The 10573-nt window shown below is 42.7% G+C and overlaps 1 protein-coding gene across 1 annotated transcript in view; it reads left to right on the forward strand.

Moving 5' to 3' along the window:
- Positions 1 to 5679, forward strand: part of FAM20B (FAM20B glycosaminoglycan xylosylkinase) — a 43379-nt gene extending 37700 nt beyond the window's left edge. The window contains exons 7-8 of the mRNA XM_044001377.1: positions 237 to 296; positions 1412 to 5679. Coding sequence (XP_043857312.1) covers positions 237 to 296; positions 1412 to 1643 — 292 coding nt within the window. The 3' untranslated portion in view covers positions 1644 to 5679. The remainder of the gene's footprint in view (positions 1 to 236; positions 297 to 1411) is intronic.
- The last annotated feature ends 4894 nt before the right edge of the window (positions 5680 to 10573 follow it).

A 10573-nucleotide genomic window follows, 5' to 3' on the forward strand; every position in this document is an offset into this window, starting at 1 on the left:
TAAAGGAGCCTGGAAAGGGCTTGTCATTTTTATTTGTCAGATGCTCCAGAACTAGCCACTGGGGATCATGTGTCTGATTGGTTATGCCCTGTTTATTTTTTAATTTAAGTGATTGGAGCTGGTGTAGCATGAAATTATTTGGGACTGGTTTGGGGTTTCTTTATAGAACTTGCTAAGGTTGGAAAGAGTGCTGGCTCTCGTGAAGCTAATTCACTGGTTTCTAATTTATTTTTCAGCTTTGGAAACCCTACGCTGGATGAGAGAAGCATCCTCGCCCCTCTCTATCAGTGTTGCATGTGAGTTAAACATCCCTGAGATGAGGCCTGGGATTTCACGCCTCTGTCACATTGACGCAGGCAGGACATAAGCATCCTCAGCCACATTTCTGTGACAGTAGCAGAAGTTTTAAGGCGAAGCCAAAGGCAATTTTACTGTCATGGTTTTCATGTTTAATTTTTTAGTTTTTTGCAGGGCAGTGAGGGTTAAGTGACTTGCCCAGAGTCACACAGCTAGTAAGTGTCAAGTGTTTGAGGTCAGATTTGAACTCAGGTCCTCCTGAATCCAGACCTCAAACACTTGACACTTACTAGTTGTGTGACTCTGGGCAAGTCACTTAACCCAAATTGCCTCACTAAAAAAACAAAAACAAAAAAAAAAGCCCATTCATATTAGAACCTAAAGTACAGGAAGAATATGGGATGCAGGCCGTGAAACCTGCATTTGTCATTGCTAATTTGACTATTCAAGAATGTCTAGTAAGATTTCACTCCATTAAAAAAAAATATTTTGCTCCTTAAAGAGTAATAATAACAATAGCTAAAACTTCCATGGTATTTTAAAGTTTGCAAACACTTTATATGTGTTATTTCATTTGATCCTAACAAAACCTAACTAAGCCTAAGAGAGGTTCGGTGCCTTGCCCAGGGTCTCATAGCTAGCTAGTGTCTGATGAGGGATTGGAATTCAGTTCTTCCTGACTACAAATCCTGTGTCCTCTCTTTGTACCCCCTGTATGCTTCCAGAGGAAGACTCAGGACTGTTATTGATGGTCATCTTGCTCCCTAAAATCCCCATGATCTATATCCATATCCAGGAAAGGACCGTCCTCAAGCAGAGCCATACTCTTCCTTCAAACTTGGCTTACTTGGCCTGTCTTCTTGCTAGTCTTGGGTTAAAAAAAAGATCTTAGTCAACAAACATTTATCTCTCTTAAGAGCCTCTTATAGGCCAGAAGAAAAGCCTCAGTATGTCCTTGCCCCGTCTTCTAAGGGGGTCTTCTCTGAGAAACACTAAGAGAAGTAGGACTGTTAACATGGGAAAGCCAGAAAGGCAAAAACAGCTCTTAGAAGCACACTAGTCTAAGCAGGCTGGCAAGTCTCCCAGTGACCTGTGCTCCTCTGTTGTTTTCCAGAATCCGGGTCTCCACTTGGAACAGGCTGAACTACCTAAAAAACGGTGTGCTTAAGTCCGCCTTAAAATCCGCAATGGCTCATGACCCCATCTCCCCCGTGCTCTCTGACTCCCACCTGGACGCTACAGATCAGCGGCTCCTGAGCATCTTGGCCACCGTAAAGCAGTGCACCGATCAGTTTGGGACAGATGCTGTGTTGGTGGAGGACAGGATGACTCTCTCCCACTTGTAATTTTAGTGGGAAACAATTGCAACTTCTTTTTACAAATGATAGAAAAACAGCACAACTGATTCCAAATGGATGGGTGGAAAGACTGCAAACGCCAAGCAGGGATCTCTGGTCATAAGGGATGGGGTGCCTTTGGGTGTCTGGTGTTTTTCCCATGAGAAGCTAACTAAAAGCTTTAGACCATTGACAGATCCCCGCACAGCCTCCTAACATCCTTGGCACTGTTCCTTTTGGGCGTGCCCATTTCTAGTAATGGGCATCAAGTTGGAAAAGCTTGATTTCTAGTTGCAGAAGACTAATAGAAGCATGGGATTTGAATGTGAATACCAGAATGGCTCTGGAGTATGTGTGTGCGTGTGTGTGTGTTTTGGCTGCACTCTACAGTCCTTCCATTCTTCGCCATCTGTGCCCACTCGTCCCCCCACTTAACATCTAAAGCGACTTAAACACACTTCAGGGTGCTGTGTAAGCTTCATTCTCATTGAAGAAAGCACTTGCCACCTCTTAAAGAGGCGGTAGTGGTAGGAAGTAAAACCATCACCAAGCCAAAAGACCACATGTCTTTGGAGTGTTTTTGGCCTCTCACTTGGCCCTTTAAGAAAGAACAGCAGCAGCAAACCCTTAATGGATATGAAGTTGCAAAGAAGGGCTAGAAAAGAAGCCGGAAGTGTGCCGTCACTCATAGGCACTGCATAGGCAGTGCATCCTGACTTAACTTCTTTTTCAAGTAGGCAGGTGCCTTCCTGGTGATCAGGGCTGACTGAACATGCACCCTGAAGAAAGAAGAATGGGGTGGGCTGGGAGCCCTGTCGTCCCTGAGTCTGGAAGAGAACAGCCATGTTGTGTTGGAGGGGCGTGGCCATTCAGGGATGGCTTGGATCAGGTGGCCTCAGAGGTCCCATCCACCTTCTCCTGGGCTCCTCTTGACCTCTGCTATTAGGGCTCGGCACCACGAAGGATCCAGAGTCATTTATGCTTCTGGGTCCCTCAGAGGAGAACACTCCAGGGGAAGCCTCTTTGGTGAGGAAAAAACCAGCTCGCTGCTAGGAAGGGTAGTGGTTACTTTTCTGACAACTGGACTTGCAGATGATTTGTGACTGGGGGCCATGTGAAAGACTAGAAAGAATCTGTGGAGACCTTCTGAGCCTCTCAGTTGGCTTAGTGTTGCTGCGTGTAGGGTTTAAGACTTACTTGTTTCATACTCCCATTTCATCCCTTTTTCTCATCTTGTGTCTTGAACCTACACTGTAAAATTCTGGCTGTGTTTCCATAGCTCCAAATTCTGTGGCACTTAAGGTTGTTACAACCGAGGCCTGTGTTTGTATTCTGAAAAAGAAAGGCTCTGGTTATGTGAGGTAAGCAGGTCTGGTGGGCTCTCAGCCCCAAGAATAAGCTTGGTGCCAACTTGTCTGGGGGTGTGTGCATATCACTCGTGTCTCATCTACTTCTAGTCCTTATTACTTTTCTAGGTTTATACTTCCCTTGGTTAGAGACTCCTATTTATATGATAGAATTGAACATGTTTGTTCCTTTGGGAATCAGATTAAAGCAGTCAGAGTCTTGAAAGCAATTTAGGAGATGTGAGGCCAAATTTTCTGGATTTGAGAGATGATGTTGAGTAATCCTTTGGCAATATCATGGCCTTTGGACCCTTTTTTAATACCTTGTACACATCTTCTAAGACCAGGACAAGAATGGGCTGTTAGGAAAAAGGGATCTTGACGTGTGAGGTGAAGGAAAACACTCGAACAAAATGCTATCATTGTGTCAAAGGGAGAAGACGCCTATTCCAGTTTCAAGATTGTTTACTGGGTGTATCCAGTGAAATTCTCACTTTAGCCTAAGAGTCACTTGGCTAGCACCTATCCTAAAATCTCTGAGAGATAGCATTGGATCTCTAGACTATTAGCTTTGCTCTCTATGATAAATGCTACTTTAATGCTATACAGACACAAATGAATAAAAGAAGATTATGTGATCACTTCCTTTCAGACATACCTCTTGCCTTTATGAGGTCAAACTGAAAAGAGTGGAAACTTCTGAAAACTTGGAATTCCATTCTGGTGGTTGAAAGTAAATTATTCTGCTAAAAGAAGAAGATAGAAAATAGAAGTGGTTTGGTTAAAATGGGCCTTACCACCTCACCTACCCCCCCCAACATTGATTCACTTCCTTATTACAATAAACTCATTGTTTTATGTTCCATTTCTTACCAAGCACAAATTCATGGACCTTGAAACTCAGAACCAGAATAGGGTTAAAGCTAGAGCTTTATTACTAGAAATAGGTTTGTTTATCTACCTTTGGTGTACAGAATGTATGCTGCTTTAAAATTGAATGGAACTGGGAAGGGTTTAGAAGACTTTGAATGAGAATCAGCCATTAAGTCAATGACTCTAAATTTCACACACACTAAATTCACCTTAAAGAACAAGATACCTTTTAATAGTCACAACAGTAACAACAATAATAAAATGCCTTTGAGCTCTGGTCCATTTCTTTGGGATTTTGAGCTGTTTATAATCAGAGTGTGTTTAATTCAGCGATTGTATGGTCTTTATTGTCAGTGTGGCTGATGTCAGCCCAGTGTGCATTTGAAATAAGAATCCAAAGCTAAGAGGACCTCAAAGTATTTAGAGTAGACAGATTATATTTTGATATGTGCCCCACAAAGCGAGGTCTTAGAGTTAAGAGATTGTTTCCTAATTCTTGGTTTGTTGGAAGTGTTTTTGCAGGTTTTATTCTAAAAGTGCTTGTTAATATGAGGTGTTGCTTACATTGTGGGGAGGAAAAAGGTAAATAAGTTGCCACGCAAAGGAGATTACTGGATAGGATTTTTTTATTTGCCCACAGATCATCTCCCAGTGAGTCATTCTCTCTATTCACACTTGAAGTTAACATGTTGCATGTCAAGAATTGAAAATTAGGGGGCAGCTAGGTGGCGCAGTGGATAGAGCACTGGCCCTTGAGTCAGGAAGACCTGAATTCAAATCCAGCCTCAGACACTTGACACTTAATAGCTGTGTGACCCTGGGCAAGTCACTTAACCCCAATTGCCTCACAAAAAAAAAAAAAAAGAATTGAAAACTAAGGAGGGAATCGAAGAGCTGGTGACTAGACTATTAATTCTCTCCAGGTTTTTATAGGAAAAATGAATCCTGTGCATGGAAAAGATGGAATGATTTCAGGGTGTTATCAGTCAGCATGACTCGTCTCTCATTGGAATTCATGTTTGTTTTCCAATGCACAGTACGTTCCCCCTCCCTTTCCCCCCCATCTCCCATACTCTCCTATACACCCCCATGCTTTTGTCCACTAGTGTCTAGTGAGTGATCATACATCTCCTGTGATTTTAAAGTTTCAGAAAGTTGATTATGTTGGAGATGGGGATTTGGGTTAGGAATTCCAAGGAACAAGGCGTTGGGTGACCTTCAGGAAGTCACCTTTACTTCTGTAGCATGGATATAAGCTTCTTCATATATAAAATGAGAGGGTTGACTCAGGTCTCTAAATTCAGAAAACAGGCACAAGAAAATCCCTGTGTGTCCCAGGCACAGTCTCAGCCAACAGAATACACTTAACTTTGGCATGGTCCATGTTGCTGGAAGAACTGAAATTGAAGTGGGTAAAAGATCCTTTCGAAGTCCCTGAGAATAAGAACTAGGTGCATGAGTACTTGACTTTTCTCTCAGAGATTCTGACAGAAAATAAGGGTTAGGAGGGGAAAAAAAGTGGGCCTGCCAATCAACTTTGCTTGAGACTGAGGGAACGGAGTCATCATTCATTCAAACAAACAGGGATGAGGTGAGTGGGGATAATTTAAGGAGAAGGTAATTTATTCAGTAATGGTGGCTTGAAAGGGGGTGGGGGGTAACTGCTTCAAGGTGCCTGGAAGTTCCAGCGACACAACAAATGATCATTCCTGGTAAAAAGAGATGCTCGATAAAACAAGAAAATGAGCATCTCAATTTCTACACGTGTTCTGTCGGTTCAAGTTCCGAATCAAGAAACATGAAGCAAATAAAGATTTTAATAAACACTGTTGTATCATCTTTCTCCCTTGCTGGGTGTTTCTGGTGGCCCATCTTCCTTTTTCTTACCTTTTCATGAGAGAGTAAGAAAGGCAGCAGGGTTGTTCTCTGGCACCATTTTCAACACTTTAATTTCATAATGGAGGAAACTGTAAACTTTTTCCCAAGAGAGTCTAGCAGTGCCCAGGTGTGTACTCCAGGGTGATTGCATGTGTGCTTTTGTGTCTTCTTTAGTTGGCACTTTTCCCAAAGGTGAAGAATTGTGAATGCTGAAGGGTCAACTACCAGCTCAGCTGAAGCCTATAGACTCTCCGGAGAGACAGTTCTGGGGGAAGTTGTAGTTACCAGATCTTAACTATGAGGGCACCTGGCCATCTCACTTAAGAGATCTAAGCCAAGGGCATCCCCCCACCCCCATGTTACATTCTCTCAAAACAAAAAAGGGTTACCGGAGAAAAGTGGAAAATATCAAGGATTTGGGGCTTTCATGAGGCCTTCTTCCAGGCTACAGTATAATTTGTACTTGAAACATGGGAAAATTCAGTCCTATTTACTTTGTTGACTCACTGTGGTGAAGTCAGTGTAAGCTCTTTTCCAGGGTCTAGACTATCATCTCTCAGTCACTGTAACTGAGAGCCTTTGGGTTAAAAGGCTAGGTAGTATGGCAAGGAAGGAGGGGCTCTCTTTGACTTAATCTTCTATTCATAATGACTTGTAAGGAATGACTAATCTTACCTGCTTCTGAATATTGTTGGCTGGGGGGTTATCTTTTTTTTTTTTTTGGCTGGGCAGTGGGGGTTAAGTGACTTGCCCAGGGTCACACAGCTAGTAAGTGTCAAGTGTCTGAGACCAGATTTGAACTCAGGTCCTCCTGAATCCATGGCCCATGGCCAGTGCTTTATCCACTGCACTGGGGAATTATCTTTAACACTTAAGAAGTGATATGGTTTAAACTAACTAGAGCCCAAGCATTAGGATGCTACAGAAATTCTAGGGCAAGGGAGTTTCAGGAGAAGCCCTCTATTCACAGTGCCACCCAACTGCTCCTACAAGTAAAGCATTTGTACTAACAATTATTGAAGACCTACTATGTGGTAGCATTGTGGGAGATTAAGAAGTGGTCATTACTCCTTCAAGGCTTACAAAGTGCTTATATGCAGAAAGCCATAGATCTGGGTCTGGAGGGGACCTTGCAGGCCTCTAAACCATCTGCTCAAACTTTTGAGTCTCAGGGCCCCTTTACACACTTAAAAATAATTGAGAACTCACCCCTTTTGTTTAAGTGGGTTCCAGCCATCAGTTTTTACTGTATTAGAAATTAAGGGGCAGCTAGGTGGCGCAGTGGATAGAGCACCGGCCCTGGAGTCAGGAGGACCTGAGTTCAAATCCAGCCTCAGACACTTATCACTTACTGGCTGTGTGACCCTGGGCAAGTCACTTAACCCCAATTGCCTCACGAAAAACAAAAACAAAACAAAACAAAAAAACCTGACCTGAGCTCAAATCTGGTCTCAGCCACTTGATACTAACTCCTAGCTGTGTGACCCTGGGCAAGTCACTTAACCCTCATTGCCCTGCAAAAAAAACTTTAAACTAATAAAAACTTTAAAAATATTTGACTTAAACCCATTGTACATTAACATTTTAATGAAAAATAACTTCCCTCAAGTCCCCTTCCCCCCAAAAGTATGTAAGTAATGTCATTGTTTTACATATTTTTATAAATCTCTAATATTTGGCTTAATAGAAGATGGTGGAGATCCCATATTCCTGCATTCATTCTGTTGTGATGTGTTGTTTTTGGTTGAAGTATATGAAGAAAATCTGGCCTCAAATATAATTGGGAAAAGGAGTATTTTAATAGGCAAATAATTTCTTAATATTATTGTGAAAATAGCTTTGACCTCAGGAACCCTCAGGGGTCTGCAGACCACACTTTGAGAACTGCTCATCTAGACCAAAGCTTCTTAAACGGTGGCTTGTGATCCCAAATGGTGTCACATAACTGAATGTGGGGGTCTTGAAACATTTGGCAACAGTGAAAGGTTATGTATAGGTTGTCTACCTATTTTATATACCTCTATACCAAGGGTCATCCACATGCCACTTCATTATCATCTCCTTTGAGCCTCACCATCACCTTGTGAGACAGGCACCTCAGGCACAGTGATCCACATTTTGTAGCAGGGAAAAGAAACTGGTTCCTAGAGGTGACCTACCTCTGGTCATACGGCTGGCCGGTAAGGGGAAAATGGATAACATGTTCTTAACTCTTAAGGAGCTCACCACCTACTAAAGAAGGTAAGATGTTCACAAATTAACTATAGCATCTCACAATATGTGACAAGTTTTGGTGGGGCAGAAACAGCTTTGCATTTTTAGAAAAAAAATTAAAACCTAGTTTTTTGTAGTGACTGACAATACCTCTATGAATTCTCTGTGCCTCACTCAGTTCATTTCTTTGTTTGTTTGTTGTTGGGTTTTTTGTGGGGCTATGGGGGTTAAGTGACTTGCCCAGGGTCACACAGCTAGTTAAGTGTCAAGTGTCTGAGGCCGGATTTCAACTCAGGTACTCCTGAATCCAGGGCCAGTGCTTTATCCACTGTACCACCTAGCTGCCCCCTACTCAGTTCATTTGTAAAATGTAGATAGTATTTACACTGTCTACAGGGCTTTGTTGTTCAGTTATGTCCAACTCATACTGTCCTTGGGGTTTTCTTGGCAAAGATACTGGAGTGGTTTGCCATTTCTTTCTCCAGTGAATTAAGATCAAGGTTAAGTGACTTCCCCTGGATCACAGAGCTAGTAAGTGAGGCTGGATTTGAATTTGGGTCTTCCTGACTTCAGGCCCATGGTTTTATCCACTGGGCGATCTAGCTGCCTCACTTATAGGGCTGGTTGTGAGTAAAAATTTTTGTAAACCATAAGGTATTATATAAATGTGAGTTGATTGGCATCAGAAACCCAGACTCATGCCACTTTGCTCTCAATATAAACCCACTGTGATGTCCCATTCTGCCCCCAAATGTTGCATAGCAGGGGGTCACTAGTTCAAAGGTTGTGAGGCACCATAGGTTTGTTTTAGTGGAATTCTATTAAGACTTGTTTTTCCAGGAGCAGCTAGGTGGCACAATAGATAGAGCACCAGATCTGGATTCAGAAGGACTTTAGTTCCAATCTGGCCTCAGACACTTGACACTTACTAGCTGTGTGAGCCTGGGGAAGTCACTTAACCCCCACTGCCCCACAAAAAAACAAAAACAGAGGGGGGAAAAAAGACTTGGTTTTCCACACAAGAGGACATCAATTACTACCTCAAAAGAGACAACTGATTTCACTGAAAAATTATTTTCATGTCAGAGTTATCTGTCTTCTTTAAGGTTGTTAGGAGGATGTATTGATAGCCCAAATTTTCCCTTGAAAGACTTTGAGCTGAAAGGATTAAGTTCTCATTGAACGAAGATTAAAAAACTTGTTGACTGACCCTTTGTGATTTCAAGGCCAAATTCTCTAAGTAGCTCGAGAGTTCATGTAATGTCCAAAACAACCTCTAGATGGCCTAAGAGGCCAAGGAATTCCGTGATTCAGTCCAAACCAATAGCTCAAAGTGAGCCCTGCTGGTGCTTAGTCTGTAAGATGAATGCTTTTAGAAAAACTCACCAAAGCAAAACGGTGACTTTTTAAATGATGCCAAATGAAAAGAGAAGATTCAAAATAAGGGTGTGAGAGAGTAGACTCACAGTTGAAGGTAAAGTGCAAGCTGTTTTATTATGAAGCGGTAACCAAGAAGGTTTAAAGCAGGCTGCCCCTGCATCACATTCAAATGTGTGCAGCAAGCTCAGCAAAGTACATTTACAGATGTAATCAAAAGGCCTGCTCAGGTATCCATGCTTCCACTGATAACTCATTAACATAAACACTTTCCTTCCCTTTACAATCCTATGATTTTATCCCAACTCTCAGATCAGTGCTCACCTTCCTCCTACCTGCTTCATTTTGCTCAGACTCTGGGTAAATCCAAGTAGAAGGATCACAAAAGGAAGGAAAACACCATGGAAGTGTGGAGTTCTGCCTGTGGAATGGTATCCCTTGTCACAGAGTTCCAAAGATTGTGGGGTTTTATTTTGTTTTGTTGGGGTTTTTTTTCGAGGCAATGAGGGTAAAGTGACTTGCCCAGGGTCACATGGCTAGTAAGTGTCAAGTGTCTGGAGTCGGATTTGAACTCATGTCCTCCTGAATCCAGGGCTGATGCTTTATCCACTGCTCCACCTAGCTGCCCCCTATAATTGACTTAAAAAAAAAACAACAACTATAGATAGATTAGAGGGGCTGTAGGTGAGAGGGCAAGTAAAGGGGGAGTTGAGGAGGGTGAACTGGAGGAAGAGTCACCGTTACTTTTCCAACTAGGAAAGCTTTTCTGGAAGGGCTCAGAACTCAGTAACTGAGTCAAAGGGAAAAGGATTTTGGCCTGAGGTTTTGGAGGTGTAATTTCAGGCATGGGGTTGGGCCTAGATAAAGACAGACAAGACAGAGATGACTAAGTGGATGCACTGAGTACATTTGCCCGGGACATTTATGTGGTTCGATGTTAGAATGAGCTTTGTTGTCTGGAAGCTCCAAACCCTAAAGGACAAAAATCTATTCCTGGTGTTTGCTTCAGTGGCTTGGTCAGCCTCCTGAGGGCATCTCCCCCAAAGTATGATGAGAAGTAGATTTGGAAGTAGAAGACATGGGAATCAGGAGCCACTGCTCTGACACCAGCCACGTGACCTGGGCCTGGAATCAGATCTTGGAGTCAGAGAGTACTTCGGGGGTCATCAAGGCCACCCCACACCTGAACTCTGCAATACCCCTAATGAGTGTTTCGCCCGTATCTGCTTGAAGATCTTACTCTACACCTGC

This window comes from Dromiciops gliroides, chromosome 4 (assembly GCF_019393635.1).
Source record: "Dromiciops gliroides isolate mDroGli1 chromosome 4, mDroGli1.pri, whole genome shotgun sequence".
Classification (NCBI taxonomy): Eukaryota; Metazoa; Chordata; class Mammalia; order Microbiotheria; family Microbiotheriidae; genus Dromiciops; species Dromiciops gliroides.